Source organism: Penicillium canariense (genome assembly GCF_028826845.1).
Source record: "Penicillium canariense strain IBT 26290 chromosome Unknown utg000001l_segment0_segment0, whole genome shotgun sequence".
Classification (NCBI taxonomy): Eukaryota; Fungi; Ascomycota; class Eurotiomycetes; order Eurotiales; family Aspergillaceae; genus Penicillium; species Penicillium canariense.
In genome coordinates, this window is record NW_026622728.1 from 134,731 (window position 1) to 153,573 (window position 18,843).

Genomic DNA, 18,843 nt, shown 5'->3' on the forward strand with positions numbered 1-18,843 from the left:
GTTAACTCCTGAAATAATAGATGGGCTAAATGCAAATAATAATGCATGCGAAAAGAAATAGAGACTGAATCTTGAGAAAGTCTTCAAACTCAAATAGTGTGGGTGAAGTTACTTTTCAAAAGCAACGTACTGCGGGGAGAGGTGGAGAGAGAGGGGGAGTCTACCAGGCCTAGCCTTTTCTGATCATATATGTAGCGATTTAGCGGGTTGTCCACAACCGGATGGATATTGGTCTGGGGTAAGCAATTGAACGCATACGCAAAGGGATCACTCTCCTCGCTTCGCTATTATGCTAATACTTCGGCAAGGATTGGAATCGAAGGACTTAAATCTTAGCCATCCACCACTTGCTGTCCAGTATTCTTATCCTTGGTGTCAAAGCTCATCATTCAAGGGGGCAGCAAGGATGGGTGAGGGGGAGCTCTGTGCATCACCTTTGGACACAAGTCTATGTGGGGTACTGTGGAGAGAAGGTTTTACCAGTCGACCGACTCGGCTATCTGTCTTGATACTCTTGGTCCTCTATCAGTTGATGGCTTGCAGGGTCGTCTGTAACCCTAAAGTATTGCCCTCATGGACATCTTACGGTTACAAGAGAGAGATTCCGCGTGAAAATTTCTCGATTATGCCAGATCTCATAGCATAACGTTGCCCAAAAAATAAAAAAGAATACAAAACAGAAGCGCATAAATCCATCCAGTAGTCGGAACGAGATCGGCTCTAGGAAGAATCCGTTGGTGTGGCAGGATGATAACCAAACATGTTCGGATTGTGTCTTGTCGGTCTATCGCTAACCCAAGCCCCTAGCTCTACCGGTGCTTCTCTACACCTTTCCAACCCAAAATACTAGCCAAGCCCTGGGAAAGGAGCTCCGGGGCGCCTGGTCCAAAGGACCGCCACGCCACCATGGTATCAGGGCGGACAAGAATCGCACCGCCAGCCCCAAAGTCCTTCACAGATGTCCAATGTGACTCGATGTCGACGTAATCGTCATCGGAGGCAGATTGTCGTGGCTCAACTATCTGTGCAGTAGTGATCCCAACGCCTAACTCTGCGCTGGCCTTCTTTGCAGCCTCAATCCAGGGCTGACCGGCGCCGTCAGTGATGAGAAGAAAGTCGCCCTTGCTGCCCACGAGGTCGTGCGTCGAGCAGATTTTCCCATCTCTGCCGATCCATGCATGTGGTAAACGATGCCCAGGCCGCGTAGTGGGTGTGTATACCTGATGTCGCGGGTGTTCGGGAGGCGGGCTGGTCCCGTCTGACACTATCGAGCCCTGAGGGTAAAAGAAACCCAGGTCCATTTCGTGAGCCCCAAACTCTATTTCTTGTCCGTTTATGATGTATTGAAGCTGCGCACGGGCTGCGCGACCTGTCTCCGAACTCCCATCGAACATATTCGCGAAGTGCGCTTTGTTAGCCTCTGGCTTTCCATCCTGGAGACCCATCGCCGCTGCAATTACAGCATGGCATTTGAACGTGAAAAATGCCCAGTCGCAGTTGCGCTTGCCAATAAGCTGTCTTTCTGGCTCATAAGTGTCAAGGATGGTCGGTTCAGCCTTGCATTTCAGGACGTAGGCCAGCTTCCACGCAAGGTTGTGAGAATCACCGATTGCGGTGTTCAGACCAAGCCCAGTTGTAGGGGGGTGTCTATGTGCTGAGTCGCCTCCGATGAAGACACGGCCCTCTCGATATTTAGTTGCGTGAACTCTCTCCACCACCCAAGTACTCAGACGCATGATTTCCACGTCTAGTTGTGGGAGCTTCAAAAGGTTGCGAACGACACTCGCGGCCGCATCATCATTGAAGAGAGGCTCATCAACCTTTGCCACGAAGTTCATCATCCACTGTTCGGAATGTCGTCCCCATGTCGGCCCAATTGGCAGTATGGACCCACTGCGAAGGCCAGTGCCAAGCTCTGGATTAATGAAATGCGTCATGCAGGTTCGATCGTCCCAGTACTTGGACAGATCTGCCTTGAAATGGATAGAGGAAATCTGCCTGATGCCAGTCGGACCGACCATCTGCACGCCAATTTTCGGGCCAACTGATTTGCCCCCGTCCGCGCCAATAAGGTACTTTGCCCGATACAGCTTGAAGTCTCCCTCCTTGCTCTGGACATTGACCATGACATGATCTCCCTCGTCTTTAAAGTCAGTCACGGTGTGGCCAAAAAGGATTTTTCCAGGGTTTCGTTTCTCAGCAGCGGCGCGAAATATCGGTTCGGAGAAAAGCAGCGGAAGATTTGACGGCATATGAGGAGCGTCACGCCTTTATAGAAGCGTGTTTCAGCATCATTGCACTCCATAGCGTCCACGACTGAGCGTTGTCTAAGAGAGCGTTATGAGACTGTTTGGACTTACCTGTAGGTTGCATATCGTTCAGTGCCAACCTGGCAGCCCCATGTATCCAGAGAGCCTAGGACTTTTCTATCCAGCGGCCCATCCCCAGCTAAGGATGTCTGCCACAGAACCTGACACATCTGTTGCGGCGGCGTCGCCTCCTTCTCAATCGCATCCACCATGCCGTGCTGACGTAGGATCTCCATTGTTCGCTGATTGATGATGTGCGCTTTTGGGAGTATCGATGTGCTCAGGTGTCGCTCACATAGGACATGGTCAACGCCTTGATCTGATAGGAAAGTTGATAGCGTGAGACCGCATGCTGCGCAGTGTTAGTAGCGACATTTGGAGCGACTCGCAGACTCGAAAGGTAGTGCTCACATCCTCCCCCAACAATCAACACTGGAATATCTATTGTGTTCGCCATGTTCACGCCACTGATCTCGTTGAAAGAGCACTTTCCACTGCAGAGATGTGAAGAGTTTGCACAAACGGAATGATGAATAAATTTTACGACAGCGGGCCAACCAAAAACGAGTCCGACAATAATAATAGTTGCCAGTCCAGGACGGAAAAGGTATCGGAGTATGTATCATCGTTCGATGCCCGCTCGAGCAGTACTAACACGACCTGATGCGGGGATGCCAACCTTCGCTCTGCTTAGCTCAAGGTGCAGTGTGGTGGCTTCGATCTTGTCCGTCGGGGAATGATGTGGTAGGGAGGGGCAACATTGTGAACTTGTACAGTACCATACAGTACCGGTCAACATCCAGTGCACCGAGATACGGACGGGGAAGTAAATTTCGTACGACACTCCCGTCTGGGACGATGTGGGGGTAGGTTTACCCCGGACCCACAGAAACAAACTTGTGGGGGAGTGGAGGTTTTCTCGTTCGGAGCTCAGGCTCTGGAGAGGCGACCTGGTGGATGGGCTTCTCTAACTGCATTGATGTTGACGTATTATTATTGATAGAGTGAAATAAGCATGGCTCTTTGTATGTACCGCAGGCAATGGTCACCAGACCAGACACCCTCTTTATCGGTTCAGGTGGGGTCTTCGCTGGTGAGTGTTGGCCTCGAATTGCCCCTCTGATCGTGTTTGGTCACGACTATCTTTTTGGGACAACCTTGGTTCACGCAGGTTGGCAGTTGTCAATGTCCGATCGGTGGAAGACCACTAGCGATACAATAGGACGGGTCTTCGACATTGAAATACGGCCGGGCTGGAGGAGTTCAACCCAGCCAACGAACTAGAAAGGTACAGTACCAAACCCAGAGATTCTGGTGGCCAAGGCATGCTAATATCTTGGAAGTTGTCTAAAATTGGACACAGTCCTCGCAATGACCGGGTCAAAAGTTGCGATAGTCACCGGCGGTGCGGCAGGCATCGGCCTCCAGATGTCCAAACGCCTTCTCAGCAAGGGCTACCGTGTGGTCCTCGCAGATATTGACTCAGCTCGAGGTACAGAATCGCAGAAGCAGCTGGGTGACCAGACACATTTCGTACACTGCAATCTCGCCGATTGGGATTCACAGGCGGCAATGTTCAAAAAGGCATACCAGTGGGCTGGACGGCTCGATGTCTTCATCGCCAACGCCGGAATTGACGAAAAAGAACCTTTCTATGACACACCCAGTGTTGACGATGAACCTCGAAAGCCTAACATGGCTATTATGGATGTTGACCTCAGTGCTGTAATCTACGGACTGCGCCTGTTCCGATATTACGTGCGCAAGAGCGGAACTGGTGAGGTTGCTAAGATGATTGCAACCAGCAGCATAGCCGGCCTCTATTCATTCCATGTCGCGCCCATGTATGCGGCTGCAAAACACGGGGTACGTCCATGTCGAGTGGGAATGCGCCTTTCCTAATTTAAATTTACTGCAGGTAATTGGGATCCTTCGTGCTGCGGCCTTCAGGTTGCGAAAGAAGGAATCCATCACCTTAAACGTGATCTGCCCAGGGCCTGTTTTGACTGAGTTGGGAAATCAGATCCGAGAATTTGTTCCCGACGAGAGCTTTACGCCGATGAGCGTCATTTTGGCTGCATTCGACAAATTTCTTGACGAAGACATCACCGGAAAGGTGGCTGAATGCTCGAACAAGGAAGTTCACATTCGAGAGCCTGTGGACTATCCGAACGAAAACACGAAATGGTTGATCGAGTCCATGAAGGGTCTTTGAGCACCGAGTTTGAGATCTTTCTCCATGGGTGGATAGAAATAGTCGTGTCATAGTTTCAGATCAAGTCAGACGTTAGCAAGAAAAACGTTCCGCATCTGAAGAGAAGTATAGATGGTGCTGCTGAGGGGTTGATATCGTGTCCCATGGACGGTAGGGTACCGAGTCAATGTCATCCAGACTGGACAAGTACTTGTCAAAAAGTCCATCCCGTAGCCAGATTATACGGCTCAAATATGGCATTGTTCAGGTTGCGGGCCTCGAAAGATTTGGTACAGCGATCTATTTCCTACACCCTCTCCTGTCTTTCCTTGAAGACACACGTCACGAACTAGCTCCACCTACTCTAGCTCGCCAGGTGCAGGCAAGTCATTTCCCTCCCCTCCCGACCGACCAAAGTAGAAGGTGATGGTGCAAGAGTGACTGTCGGAATGACCTTTGGGTTCCTCCCCGTATAGTCCTGGGTAGCAGTCGCTGCCGTAAGATAAAGTCCGGTAGCTAGAAGAGAGAGTTTTCCGAATGAGCACAGAGTCATGGACTCGCATAATTCCCTTTAATCATAGTCTTGTTAGGGGCAGAATCTGAGACGGGATTGTGCACTATTTGAGATTTTCTAGGGTTGCTTGGAATTGTATTCGGGCGGGTTTGGGCTAAAGTCCGGGGAGTGCGGAGCCCCGCAAATTGTCGGCTGCTGGAGCCTGTCGGGCGTGCGGGGTATAGCGGGTCTCCAGAAAGGTCACCCAATCAGAGCCCTGGAGTTAGCCAGCCGGGGCTCGTAAGCAGACAGGCTGAGCCTGGACGTAGAGTTGCCCGTTCCCTCCTTGATCACTCCCTGCGTTAAGCTAGCCGCCACACTCTCGGGCCTCTCGCTAGGCGACTCAATGCATGGCCTCAGTTGAGACTCCATCTCATCAAGTCAGATCAACGACTTACCCTACCCTTCTCTACGAATGCAGCCGTTGTTTCTCTCGAATAACGCCGATGTGAGCCGCAAGCGTGCTCCCTGCCAACGAGAGGATATTGCAACCCAGCCGCGGTCCCAGGTCCAACTGACAGGTCCACCGATTGAGCCTCGAGTTTGCCCAGACAACTTGGAGGAGAGCTTACCTCACGACACGCAAAGTGAAGAGCTTCGAAGGCGAAGGTAAGACTTCGCTGAGTCCACCTCGTTCACAATTGGAATCCGAAACCCGACGTTGACATGGTTGCAACCGGTGAGTATCATGCCTTCTTGTCTTCGTTTCTGTGCGTATGTCGGCCAGCCGAACTACCAGTGTCGCTTGACACCTACTTAGCCATCAGTGTTTTGTACAGGAGCTGAAGATGCGACTCATGTAGCACGACCACGCACAAATGGCTCTACTACGGGCACCGAAGGAAAACGTCGCAACCATGCTTGCAAGACTTGTCAAAGAACCTTCGTTCGCTCCGAGCATCTTCAGCGGCACCAAATGTCGCGTGAGTTTCCCGGTGGTCAATCCTGTTCTACCGCCTCTACAAACATTCTGACTGATATTTCGGCAAAGACGAAAACAAGAAACCAAATGTGTGCGAGGCATGTGGTGCGAAATTCGCCCGTGCCGACGCGTTACGCCGTCATACGAGGAAGTGCGCGGAATTTCAACAGATGGGTGAAGCCGCGGAGCAGATGCGAGCACCTTCCCCCAACCGCGATACTGCAGTAGCCGCTGTCCAGTGGTCTGGCCCAGCACCGAAGAATACTGTCCACCAGCTCGGGTAAGATGCACGCCTTTCTGCTTCCTGGTTGGCGAGTGGGAATTGTACTGATGCGAGCTTTTGCTGGACAAAACAGAAGCGCGCACTCGCCGCCTCTCGACCCGACGTCCGCCTCTGTAAACGTTGCAGACCTCCTTGCTAACAATGACTTCAGACAGCGCATGGGTTCGGCAATTGGAGAAGTATGTCCAACTACTCTCATCTAACCCCCAGCATGTCCCACCAGACTAATTGAGCTCAGGCAACTGTTCCTAACGGCAGCGTACTCACAGCTTCTCTTTCTCCTCATTCTGTCCGCACAAACCCACGCTCCGTGGACGGCCAGCTCACGCACATTGACAGCGTTGGGAGCCATGGCCAATCACTCACTGAACAATCGCCTAACCGACAATATCCGTCAGGGATGGTTAATCTGGATCTCAATACTTCTCAGCAATCTCCAGATATGCAAAGAAGGCGACAAGACCTCCAACCTTTCTCGGTGAATGCCTTCGCCAACTCTCATACTTATAGTACGGGGCCGCCAGGCATGATGGTGGGAGATCCAGGGATGCCTTTGTTTGCAGAAGCGGCTGATTTTCAGATTTCAAGTTCGTTCCCTCCTAACATTGAGTTGGATGAGGACATGGCGTTTCTGGAAGAATTTCTTTTTCCGGAGTATACATTCAACCGCAAATCGATTCCGGCCCCAGCACCGGCCCCCGGGATCATCCCGGAGAAGCTTGAAGAGTCTAGTTACGTCCATGCTCTCTTCATCAGTCCCGAAGACGTGGCTGAATTTGAAAAGCATTTCATCGAGGCGGACTCACGTCGCCAACTTACAAACTTCGTATTCCCTAGGCAGTCACGGATTATACGATGTCTCACAGCATATTTCGAGTACTTCGACCCCCATGCACCGATAATCCAGCACGCAACCTTCAGTGTTGCAGGAGCCTCACCGGCTCTAGTGCTCGCGATGTTGGCTTTAGGTGCTCTTTATATCAAAGAGCACAAGTTCGCCACACCAGCTTACGAGGCCGCATGCATCCTGCTTGCAGACTTTGTAGGGGATCAAAACCCGGAGAGAAGATCTACTTTCCAGTTCTGGCCAGTTCAAGCTTCGCTCTTATGCGTACAGTTCGGCGCTTTCAGTGACAACGAGGTCTTTGCTCGTCGTGCTCAACAGCAGTTTGCTTGCGCCACGGAGATGCTTCGAGACGGGTTACAGAAGATGAAAGTCAATGGACCGCGACAAGAAAATGACTGGGCAAGTTGGTCACTTAACGAGACATTCAGCCGTCTCGCGTCGTGGACTTGTGCATTAAGCGCAACCATCCTTGCCAATGACCCGGCGGACAGTTATGTTGCGCCCTACCAATTGTTGGAAATATCGTTGCCCCGCAATGAAGAATACTGGCAGGCTCGTTCGGCTCAAGAGTGGAATTCCGGGAAAAGCGCAGCCATGCGGTACAATAATCTAGACTTCTCTAGCCTGACGAGATCCCTGCTCCGTGGCGAATCGATCTCTGAAAACATCAGCTCCTTCGGCCTGCTTTCCCTCGTCGGCTGGATCCTTTCATCAGTTTGTCACCATGAAAAGCTGATGATGTCTATGGGACCAATAGACGTTTTTGGGAATGATTTCACAATAAAGATAGAGCTTGCTCTCGCCGCGTGGGAAGTCACATTCCGGCGTTATCTGCGGACAGACCAATTCATATTCCGCCCTACCGATCCTCTGTTATCTGACTGTTTTCCACTCCTTGGTTCGGCATATTATCATCTCCTTGTTGGCGACCAGTTACGTACCCTGAAGGGTATGGCGGACAGACCTGCAAGTGTGGAAGCAAGCTCTATGACCTGGGGCACACTCCCTGCTATCCGACCAGTATCATCGGTGCGCAAAGCAGTGCGCTATGCCGCCAACTCCATCCTTATTCGTGCAAGGATGGGCTTGGGTCACTATCAATATATGGGCCCTTTGAACTACGGCGGCTACGTGATTTCGACCATCTGTGAGTCTGGTAAGTTGTTCACTCTTCACATCCAGAACTGTGATAGGAGGCGCAATATCCCCTCCACATCATGCAATCTAGAGCTTGAGAGCCAATAATAACATGACCCGTCTACAATTCAGCGCTCCTACTATCCTGGTGGCTTGTAGTCGCCCAACTGTCGCCGGGTTCCGGGGTATTGAGCGAGGGCGAAGAAGACGAGGCTGGCAACAAATCGTTAGAAGACATCATTGCCGACGTCTTCACCGAGCTCGAGGACCAGGACATTCCCTGCACCGACCCGGTGTCGCGTGTGCTTGCCCCACTTGTGTTCTCCCGGCAAACCATACCTCGATGCATATACGCCTGTAAGTCAGGTTCTTTGTTTTTGAGTTTTCTGCATGCATTGACAACGAGCACATAGACTCGGAGGCTTGGAAGCGCAAACTCGACGCATTCGGTGTTGAACTACGGCGGCGAATACTCCTAGATAGAAGCCAGCAACCGTCCAATGCATTCTAAGCGAGAAGAAACCACTCACCACAGCTTCTCAGAGCAACATCACCCCGCTGCAACGAACGCGCTTCTCTGTGTGAGTATGGGTATATGACGTTGCAGGCACATGCCCTCGAATGAAAGCGCAAAGTCATGATATCTGCTTCGCATCGGTTCGAACGGCTTCAGGGGACTCGGGGATTACTTCGAGATAAGACTATCAATCCTCGACGTGGGTGCCCACGGATATCTGAAGGCGAACGTGTCTGCAAGTTGCCGACTGCACAGATCCCTTCAGACCTTCCACAACTACCATAACGAAACCTGGCTCTTTTCAACTACCGCCTCGGACTCTCGGGTAGGCTCGTTCTCTCCCTATACATAAGGCAAGTAGTACTCGAAACAGGGCAACGGAGATGAAAGCCAGAATCCAATCCCCCAAGCCTAAGCCCGATTCTGCTCACACGGCCGGCACCAGTGGAAATGTTGCATCACGTCTGGAATGCGTGGGCGACGGTGCTGCAGAGAAGGCAGAGCTGGCCGCAATTGATAGCAATTAAGACGGCCGTGGCCGTGGGCCCTCAGATTGGTGACAGCATCTTTTTCGGGCGTGTCAGGGATCGCAACAGGTGCTACCGGGTCGGGATTGCCCCTTGGATTGAGGGCCAGATTTTCCGTCTCATTCTGCAGCCTGCAGCTCTTCCGACGCAGATTCCGACGGTAAAGTCAAGAAAACAGCACCTTCGACACGGTGTACACCATCCAGCGACTGTGCGTCTCGGAGATGGCGGCCACGATCAGGAGATGGAGATGACGAGTGTTGAGAGATTATACTTGTCAGAGCGCGATTCAGGGGTGGCGGCGGGGACCCCCCTGGCGATGATAGAGGACATTGATCTGCGCGAAATGGGTTTCCGTTAGCATGCGTTTCCCTTTTACCTTGTCCTGCTCACTCATCGTGTGTCGTGTCTACTCCATATGCGTCGGGTACGGGATGAATCAAAAATCGGGTATCTTCACGGTATGCATGTCTTAGTCTGTTTGTTTCTCGCGTCCAAACTGACCCAGGCCCATACCCGTGGGCTGGCCGGTAAATTCATTCGAACGCTCGTTCCGCATTGTCCTCGGTGAATTCTTCTGAGCATAACGCCGCTGCATTGAATGAGGGATGAGGCGGTCGGAGCCAGTCCACTCCAGTCCACCCGGGGATTCGATGCGGTACAGAGAGGCAGGCAGTGCGAGGTAGTTATGCGATGGGCCGAGGGGACAGGATCATATCTCAGCTTCCCCACATAATGGAGCGCTTACTTAGCTTACCTGCATGGTACATTATTGACGAACCGGAGATGGGTATGACTAGGGCCAGTCTCGGCTTGCATGGATACGCACTGGCACTTGTTCGTTCACTGGGTGTGTGTTCTGGGACCCATGCTAATATACTTCAGGGACGGTCGGGAAGGCAAGCAGGCGTGTGGGGGACAGGCGGTGGCTTGGGAGTGGCGGGTGGGGTCCAGTTGGAGCATTCGGTCTCCTGCTTCGCACTGGTTGACTGACCTACCTCACTGCTCGTACACGAGGCATCAGGAGGCTAAAAAGGAAATCTATTTAGGGAGTCTGGGCTAGGCGGACTTTCATGCTTGTCTCTGCAGCGGCTTGGTGGAAGTGCAGGCTGGGCTGCTGTTCTGTTTGTTTTGGTAAGATAAAAGAATACACGGATAATCAAGACAGATAAATTAAGTCTGAGAGATTGGGTAGATGGTTATGGACCCTTCGTAGAAGCCTCATTAACTGCGATAGTACAAACTGGGCTGCGGAAACGACACTCAGCGGACTAGAGTATCCTACGACATGGTCTCAATGTGATTGCATATTGAACAGTTCAAGTGTATGGGATAGTATTTGGTGCGTCAAGAACAGGATTCAAGAACGGGATCGTGATACATGATATGGTCCACAAACTCATAGGGAAGACGCACGCATAGTCACACCAGTGGGGTCCCGCGAGGAGCTATCAGGCCCGGATTGCAGAGTCGCAAGCAAAGGAAGCGGATCGGATGGGTCTGAAGCATCTTGCTTCGTGGCGGATGCCACCGCTACAGCTTTGACTCCTGACGAGGCAACACCGCCTTGTCGTGAATACAAGTCGCGCAGACCTTGCCATTGTATATGAGTTCCCCCCTGACATTGGCGGTCCGTTGACCCGCCGCCATTACCTGACATACGACTCTCGCAGTTGCCCCTCGTGGAATGGGTCGTAGGTAAGTCATGGTGATAGTGCGACTGATGTGGTTCCCGTCGAGTAGGCCCGGCTTCGCGATGGTGAAAAGCGCCGTGGATGTCAGGTTGTCCAAGATCGTGCATGCTGCCCCGCCATGAAGCGTTCCCATCTTGTTACATAGGTGCGGGAGAATCTCCACCTCGAACTCGGTCCGGCCGGGGATGGCGGAGAGGAACTTCATGTTATTGCGAAGCGCCAATACGTCAAAGCCGTTGAAAGCTGGGTCGTCGAGAACCTCCTCTTGCGCGATGCGGACACGCTCTTCGATGGGTTCGTCGAGGAAGTCCGGCGCGGTAAAGACGCTCCCTTTCCGTCTCAGTTTCGCCATAGTGGCTAATAGATCCAGGCCAGATTCTGGAAGGGGGCCGGGGAGGGTCAAACTATCGCAGGTGCAGAGGATTGTAAGACAAATCAGGTTGTGAGATGCATGGAGCTGGACTTTAATCGGACAGTGAGGTGCTGCTGGCGAGGGGCAATGCAATGTCGGCAGATCTCGGATTGGGCCAGGGCACGACGATATATTGGAAAAGGCAACCCCTTGGAAGCTGGTGCAGTGGCAAGCAAGTCTTTCAAAGCCTCTAAGTGACTGCCATGCAACCTCCGTCTGATCGTCAAGGTATGGAGTTCTTCACCCAACACAGGCATGTGTGTTCAGGGGCCGATCTTTGACGATTCAATGCAGTAATATAAGGAGCAAGGTGGAGAGTTAATCGGCGCGGGATATCACTACGGCACATTGCTATGATTATATACCCCACACGCTAGGCTGCATACGGATCCCTATTTTGGTCCGGCGGAAGAATTAACGTTGGCGAGGGGTCTGGACAAATGAAATCCTCCATCACTTGTCGACAAACAGAGCCCAAGAAAGCGATGGGGGGAGTGAATGTCTCAGAGCAGGCATATCCAGACAATGGGTCCTTGTGTGGCGGATACAGGTATCACTCCTAAATGGGGGTCTCCAATCTGCTCACGGCGGCTAGAAGATTAACGGATTCCAGAATATCCCTCATTTTTAGCCAAAGTACTGCAAATCAAAGGATATTTATTTATAGGTCTTTAGTGATAAAGCCTTCTATATTAAGGTGCGTCGTGGACCAGCAATATAGAGATGGTCCTTAGCGGTTACCTTCGATGATGAAATCACTCATTGCTCTCAGTAACCGCGAGTATCTTGATCCACGCCACCTACCAAAGTCATCCAGTAAACGCAAATAACTGAATAGTATCTTTCTTGCAGTAATCTCACTACCTCGCTGGACCTCCCCCGCAAACGATACAGGCCCTCCATTTCGTATAAACTTGCGCGCTGACCAGGCTGGGTCGTGTGAATGCTGGGTTTCATTGCCTGGCGTGGCTAAACTGGTCTGTGATGTATTTAGCAAACCCTCCTGACCAAGGTTCGTCCAATCCACATCTCGAAGAAGCTCGAAGGGGGAGCGTTGCAATAACCCTGTTCCCGGCAGGATACAAACAGGTACATGCTAAGCACAAGCGCTGAATTGAACAAGAGAAGATCCGGTCTAGAAATATTAGACTCCTTCAGTCGCGATGAAGACAGGATGTCAAATATTTGAGCTGCATGAAGTGCGGCCCTTCGAGCGCCCGGTGTCTGTGCCCATTTTGAAACCGCCATCAGTGCAGTCCTAGCCAAGTCAGGACCGTCACGTCCAGAGGCAATCTCCAAAAGATCCAGATCCACCGTCAGAGAGAGATTTACATTGTGCCATGCGAATGCGCAGGTTCTGTGCCGTTGTTGGAATAGACTTGGATAGCTTGAAGGCAGCATTAAAAGCGAGGCAATGACGTCCCTTGCTTTGCGGCTTTCCGAAAAGACATCCGGGGGACTGTGCGAGCGGACCTCAAGAGGTACATAATTCCCAATCGGGAGCCTGTGACGAATAGCAGCAATCTGCAAATACCATGCGACAAGGAAAGTTTCGATCGAGAAGTGGTTCAGAGTGGCTGGTGGGTTTGCGTAGAAGGTGTGGAATGAAACCCGCGGCATCATTAGCTGGGTTCCATGCTTCACCAGCTCTAGAAATACAGCTGAAGTTGGGGCATCGAACAGAGCATCGTCGCATGGTTGATAAAGCTCTACCCTGTCAATATCCACAACACCAGCGCTGCCCATCAAACGCGTATATGCCATATCCATCCATAAGAGACAGGAAATCATCCTAAATTGAGATCAGACGTCGGTTACTTAATAGTCACTGTCGAAGCCCGTACCTTTTGATAGATTCGACGCGGACCCACGACTTCCAGGAACCTTGATGGTCAGAGGGGCCCACTTGCAGTTGGGAAACAAGGCTATCATGATCAGAAGCAGCGAAAATCCCGTGCTTTTCCACAACCTGGAGACGACTCAATACAACGGTAACTTTCTTCGACAGGCGTAGAGGTACTTACGTGTAACATTTGTACGCAAAGCATGTGCGCTTGGCACTCGTCCAGGTCCTCCTATCACTCGCAGTCAGCTAAAGAAATATTCTTCTTCGCAACGGAGGGGGTCCATAAATACCAGGTAACCTAATGCCAGGTAAACAACCAGCAAAGTAGAAGCGGTGGATACGAGAAGATCCGATGGCGGGAAACTACCGAGGGCCTTTGACGCCATCTCGCTCCGACAGTACCCCATCAACCTCTAAAAGACGTGTAAGCGACAGATGGCTCACCGGGCCCGGGTGGAGGGAGGGGGAATGAGAGCCAAGATCAACCTTTAGGTACCGAAGAACAAATTGTTTCGATCGTTCTGGGTACAGGGATGAAAGACCAATGAAGTGTATGGGAAGCAATAATGACATCGAAACAGTTTGTGCGTCAAACGTGGCTTTGTGTAGGAAGGGCAAGTGGACGAACTGGAAAAAGACGTCTAAACTAGCTTTAATCAACTCTATACTAGCAAAGCCGTCAGTTGAGGACACGGGCATCAACTGTTCATGTTCTGCATCGGAACTGCTTTCGGGAGAAGTTGAGAGAGGTGTAAAGTCGGCCAAACTGTCAACGTAAATCTCTCTTTCGAGGTCTTTGCAGAAATCAATCATAGCCATCCGACAAGTTTCGTCAATGCCCCAGCCGCAAATGCCATGACTGCCGGAATTTGGCTCCGCGCGACCGTTCTCGGACGGGTCGGGCCGCGAAAAGATACTGTCGGCTTGATGCTGCACAACACTACGCCAGAGTGAAGGGCTAACGCGGACTCCGGGACCTGGCCGATGGCCACGCCATAGGGGGCGCATCCGTTGTACTTGGTGATCAGAAAATAGTATGTCTGGCTTGCCCCCTGTTTCTTTGGCGACATCTGGAGGGGTGGATCCCGGCGTACGAGGTGTTATGAAGTCAAAATGATCCAATATGCCTGGGCTCAGGGAGCTGTAGCCATTGAAATCATTATCAACTATGAAAAGTCCAATATCGGCACTTCCCAGCTGGGTTAACAATGGCATGTGATCAATGGTTGGCAAGGCTGGGACCTCCGAAGGCAGCTGTTGCGCTTGTTCTTGTTCGTGTTGTTCTTGTTGTTGTTGTCCAGATAGATCTTGAACATTGTTTACATTAGTCATTGGCAAGACCGCTGGTTGGTCGCGTATCATCTGCTCAAGAGATGACTGAAATCCAGCAGGCTGTGCACCGGCATTTTCATCAGTTCTGGCATGAATGTTTCCATTAGATGCAACACTGTCGAGCCTGGCACTATCCTCAATGTCGAAGTTTGGGAACGGTGCTAAGATATCTGGGGGCTGGCGACTGGAATCATAGGTCGAGTCATGTGGGATGTTGCCCCGAGGATCCGAAATCGAGGAGTACAGGGCTGGACTCGTTTGACTCCCAGGGCCATTTGCGTACTTCTCGGGTGCGGGGAAAGATCCTTTACCTACGAGCTCATTGTTGTTGAGACTCGATGGTTCAGGTGGTTGTACCGGGGTTACAAGTACTGTCGCTGGTTGAGCGAACCCGATAGCAGGTGTCGGTAACTGGTCGTGGTCGTGATCCGCCAACGGAATAGGTCGATGTTCGGATAGGAAAAGGAGACCTGATTCGGGTTGATTGGGGGCACATCGGAAAGGGGCTTGGTCCCGATGCTCAGTGGCTTTTGGTGAAATGTGATTTACACCGTTGCCGGCAAATTCGTTTGGTCGTGCCGTCTTGGTGATCTCCGATGGATGTGTTTGAAGATGTCGAGCAAGGACGTCACTGCGACCGTATCTTCTGTTGCATTTATGGCATTTGAACGGTTTTTCTCCGGTATGGGATCTCTCATGTCGCTTGAGATGCTCCTCCTTCGTGAATGTGCGATGACAATAAGCGCATGGCTTCTCGTTTTCCTTCGCCCTCGAGCGCATGCGATTACTTGGCATCATGAAACGGTTACCGCGATGTTGACAGCTTTCAGCGAACGACGAGACTGATTCAAAAATCGAGGAAGCACCGTTGTTCCAGACTTATCCTGACTGTTGAGCCTCGATTACAACAGTTGTGAATATCGCGGTCGGCACCCGTATGACCGGTTAGCTATTACTCGAGGCGAAGGGAGTGTTGGCGGGAAGAGAAACTCCCAGCGGGCAGCGGTGGCTGAAGGACCAAGGTTTTTTCAACTCGAGGATAAACCAAGTCGCGGAGTGGCCAAGGATGCGGCACTCTGCGGCAGTGATGAGGGGACTTAGAGACAGCAGGCGAGCGACGACGTGGATCGTCGTGTCCTGGGCTCGGGTTAAGGGTGCTGCAGTCTGGGTGGATTGGCTGCTCGATATGGAGCTTGGAGCTTGGAGCTTGGCCGTGGCAATGCCCTAGCCAGCGAGCGCTCCTAACTTAACCGACGTTCTACGGCGAATGGGAATCAGGTCATGCCAGCCGCCTTATTGACTGGGTTCGAGGCAGCGGCTTCCAATCAATAGGCTCAGCGCAACTGAAACATTCAAAGGTGCGAAGTTTCGAAGATCCGTGCTACGTCTCCAAAATTCCCAATGGCGGTCACTACCATATAATTGGTGTTCATATACCCGCCTTGTCCACTCGACTTGAACTTCTGCCTATAGCATCTGAATTCTCGACTTCTGGCTTTGGGTGGCGTTCCCAGAGCTACAGACCCACGCACCCCCTAATGTTCCAAGCCTTTTTTCCCCCACAGTCAACCCTCCGCTTTCCAAGGCTGATTGTAGTCGCCACGTTGACCAGCAATTGTTTCCTGAGGAAGTCGTGGTGCGTATCACCTTTTGTTGCCAAGGTTGGTCGCTCTTGGATTGTCTGCTCCGATGACGACGTAGTACGAGACCGGGCATTGGTCCCAAAAACACACGCTGTTAGCGGACTGTCCGAAGCACCACCACGCTATGGGTCAAGCATTCTGGTCCTGCGTAATTACCGGGACCCTGAATACGGCCATGGAAGTTTACGACGGCAGGTACAGCTCTTCGTGAACGTGATGGGTATGGACAAGGCTGGCGATCGCCCTCCTGGGCTCGTTACGTGATGACACGCTCCAAGCTTCTGTCGGTAGCGTGGCAACATTCGACACATCATTTAAGACCAATTTGATACATTGAACAACCCCCGATAGCCAGATGTTGGACTCGAATCGGTTTCCACAAGCGCAGCAGAATGCATTGATCTCCAAATGCCATTCTAGCAGACCCGCCTATCTTATGAAGGTGATGAGGCTAAACTGCCCCATGATAGCTATGTCCTTTTTTGGACTGCTTTGCCGCCCCTAATGACAAGATCTGGGACTTCCCCACGCTAACCCATCTCACATTGCGTCTTTGTTGGACGTGGGGTAAAGTCACTCCCCACAAGACCGAAGCTCGGGGTTCGGAAAATCCTCAAGGAGACGCATTCCGGGAGCTCCAGACGGGATTCCGATTCCCCGTGCCCCCACCCACACACGCGGCTCCACCCGTCTTCACAGAAATTCACAATGACCACGATCACGAGCCTGTTGCGCCAATTGCTGTTGCTCGTCGCGTCGATATTAAGGATGAATATCGGCGGAACCTTAGACCTAGGACAAAACGAAAATCAGAAAAATGCTGGTCGAAAATTTGTTGTGAAAGCAAGCTGAAAATGCGTATAGCCTTGTCTGCGTTCGGGACGAATAAGATTAAGCGGGATCAAAGTAAGATGAGTTGGCTGATCCGTTAGAGAGGAAAGGCTTTTGAAAGCGTTTCAATAATTTCCGTAAGGCGATGGACTTCCTCTGCCGGATGGAAGATGTTACTAAGGACCTCCGATCGACGCCCCTAAACGACTGGCAGCACATGTTTAGCTCCCTACGCTGGGAGATCAAGGCTATCAAATCCGCAGTCCCACTACTAGTAAGGCCTACAGTTGGGTCTCTCGCTGAAGTAGCAGCTAGAGCGCTGGGTGCTCGCGCACTGGCTCTCCTCTTATGGCTCCTCTAGCTCCGGTGTTCAGCTAGCAGAAGTTATATATACCCGCGAGGTGGTGGTCTATGTCAGTAACTAGACCTGGGTTGGCGTCTTCCGTTGCCTAGTTAATAACTAGTTACTAGTAGAGCCTACAAAGCGGACGAATGAGGCCAGGCGGACGGCCACTTCGGCGACCAAGATAGAAGTACTCGAGATAGTAATAGTACCAGCCTTAGGATAGTTAAAATCTACAAAGCGATTGATATGAACCGACTATGCATCTTCCTAGCAGGTATCTGAAGAATATAACCTAGAGGCCCAATGCATATTGAGAAGAATTTCCAATGGAATTTCAGCTTCTAGCTGTTGAATGCATTTGTTCGGCCAAACCATCCACATCAACTGGATGAATTGGACGATCGGCCCATTCAGAGATCTTCATAACGGTTTGGAGCACAGCCTTTACGCTGTCAACTGTGTTCTGGATACCCAAAGTCGCTTTTATGTGACTTCTTGCTTGTCTAGTGGCTCCTAATGCAGCGATGGCAGTTACAATAATCAAGTGTGACTCATTGGGCTGAAAGACCTCCTCGTTCGCCTTTGCGATCAAATAGCCCCACGTGACAACTGTGGAGCAGGTAACTGGTACTGGTTAGATATGATCTTTGGGTGGGTTTTTGAAACTGGCCAAACTCACATAAATCTGTGAAGTACTGATCCATTAAACCGAAGATTTGGGAGTTTCCCACTCCGCTATAGATCCGGTCTCGGAGAACTCGACCTCGGTGGACATCATCCTCACCAATGGTATCCTTGCGGAGTACTCTGGTCGATGCGTATTCAGGGCCTTTTCGTTGCACAACGCCGACCATGCCATAGCATGCTGGGATACATGTGGGCATCCCCAGGTAGGGAAAAATGATGGTAATTGCTTCTCGAAGACAAAGAAAAATATTTTCGGAATATTCTGGAGACGCGTCGGTTGTAATGTCGTCGAAAAACCGGCCAACGACATCAGCCCGGCCTACTGCGCAACATGCAGCTGCCTATTGGGAATCAGTGGGCAGCCATGACCTGAAGGTGTCAATTGCAAGTTCGGAGAGTTACACTTACAATAATTGCGTGGCTGAGGGTTTGCAACTCTGGTTGTAATCGGAACAATTCATCATTGAGCTTCAGGAAAAGCCCTCGGTCGTATGGCCTTGCCCCGGGTTTAACATTGGTCGATACGTAGGTCTTGTCCCATTCGGACATGAGTTTATCATTGTCCCAGTCCAACATAATGCCTATTCTGTCAGTGCAACCAAGCCGAAGCCGTATGCATAGGAGAGAATCGTCGAGCAAGATATCACGGTGAGCATCCAGGACACGTGCCCTTGTTATCCCCCACCACATCTTGGGCTGTCGCAAGGCGAGAGCACTGTGGATACTAGAATGCAGTGTGGCCTCAAGAAATCGTATTGGCCCC

The 18,843-nt window shown here is 51.4% G+C and overlaps 8 protein-coding genes across 8 annotated transcripts; 4 read left to right on the plus strand and 4 right to left on the minus strand.

Moving 5' to 3' along the window:
* Positions 1–809: 809 nt before the first annotated feature.
* Positions 810–3,286, minus strand: N7482_000031 (uncharacterized protein; the record flags this gene model as incomplete). The annotated part of the gene is made up of 4 exons (XM_056682156.1): positions 810–2,268; positions 2,361–2,661; positions 2,721–2,803; positions 3,186–3,286. 4 exons carry the CDS (start codon positions 3,284–3,286, stop codon positions 810–812), a joined length of 1,944 nt encoding a protein of 647 aa, XP_056545762.1.
* Positions 3,287–3,680: 394 nt separating this feature from the next.
* N7482_000032 (15-hydroxyprostaglandin dehydrogenase (NAD(+))) lies at positions 3,681–4,524 on the plus strand (the record flags this gene model as incomplete). The annotated part of the gene is made up of 2 exons (XM_056682157.1): positions 3,681–4,175; positions 4,228–4,524. 2 exons carry the CDS (start codon positions 3,681–3,683, stop codon positions 4,522–4,524), a joined length of 792 nt encoding a protein of 263 aa, XP_056545763.1.
* Positions 4,525–5,471: 947 nt separating this feature from the next.
* On the plus strand, positions 5,472–5,805 carry N7482_000033 (uncharacterized protein; the record flags this gene model as incomplete). The annotated part of the gene is made up of 2 exons (XM_056682158.1): positions 5,472–5,665; positions 5,784–5,805. 2 exons carry the CDS (start codon positions 5,472–5,474, stop codon positions 5,803–5,805), a joined length of 216 nt encoding a protein of 71 aa, XP_056545764.1.
* A 167-nt stretch (positions 5,806–5,972) lies between these two features.
* Positions 5,973–8,830, plus strand: N7482_000034 (uncharacterized protein; the record flags this gene model as incomplete). Its single annotated transcript, XM_056682159.1, has 6 exons — positions 5,973–5,979; positions 6,048–6,258; positions 6,413–6,440; positions 6,500–8,264; positions 8,378–8,602; positions 8,736–8,830. 6 exons carry the CDS (start codon positions 5,973–5,975, stop codon positions 8,828–8,830), a joined length of 2,331 nt encoding a protein of 776 aa, XP_056545765.1.
* Positions 8,831–9,212: 382 nt separating this feature from the next.
* N7482_000035 (uncharacterized protein) lies at positions 9,213–9,650 on the plus strand (the record flags this gene model as incomplete). Its single annotated transcript, XM_056682160.1, has 1 exon — positions 9,213–9,650. One exon carries the CDS (start codon positions 9,213–9,215, stop codon positions 9,648–9,650), a length of 438 nt encoding a protein of 145 aa, XP_056545766.1.
* A 1,172-nt stretch (positions 9,651–10,822) lies between these two features.
* Positions 10,823–11,335, minus strand: N7482_000036 (PaaI family thioesterase; the record flags this gene model as incomplete). The annotated part of the gene is made up of 1 exon (XM_056682161.1): positions 10,823–11,335. The coding sequence occupies one exon, from the start codon at positions 11,333–11,335 to the stop codon at positions 10,823–10,825; it is 513 nt and encodes a 170-aa protein (XP_056545767.1).
* Positions 11,336–12,385: 1,050 nt separating this feature from the next.
* N7482_000037 (uncharacterized protein) lies at positions 12,386–15,353 on the minus strand (the record flags this gene model as incomplete). Its single annotated transcript, XM_056682162.1, has 4 exons — positions 12,386–13,187; positions 13,240–13,364; positions 13,420–13,470; positions 13,686–15,353. 4 exons carry the CDS (start codon positions 15,351–15,353, stop codon positions 12,386–12,388), a joined length of 2,646 nt encoding a protein of 881 aa, XP_056545768.1.
* Positions 15,354–17,727: 2,374 nt separating this feature from the next.
* Positions 17,728–18,656, minus strand: N7482_000038 (uncharacterized protein; the record flags this gene model as incomplete). The annotated part of the gene is made up of 3 exons (XM_056682163.1): positions 17,728–18,017; positions 18,073–18,421; positions 18,489–18,656. The coding sequence occupies 3 exons, from the start codon at positions 18,654–18,656 to the stop codon at positions 17,728–17,730; spliced, it is 807 nt and encodes a 268-aa protein (XP_056545769.1).
* Between the last annotated feature and the right edge of the window lie 187 nt (positions 18,657–18,843).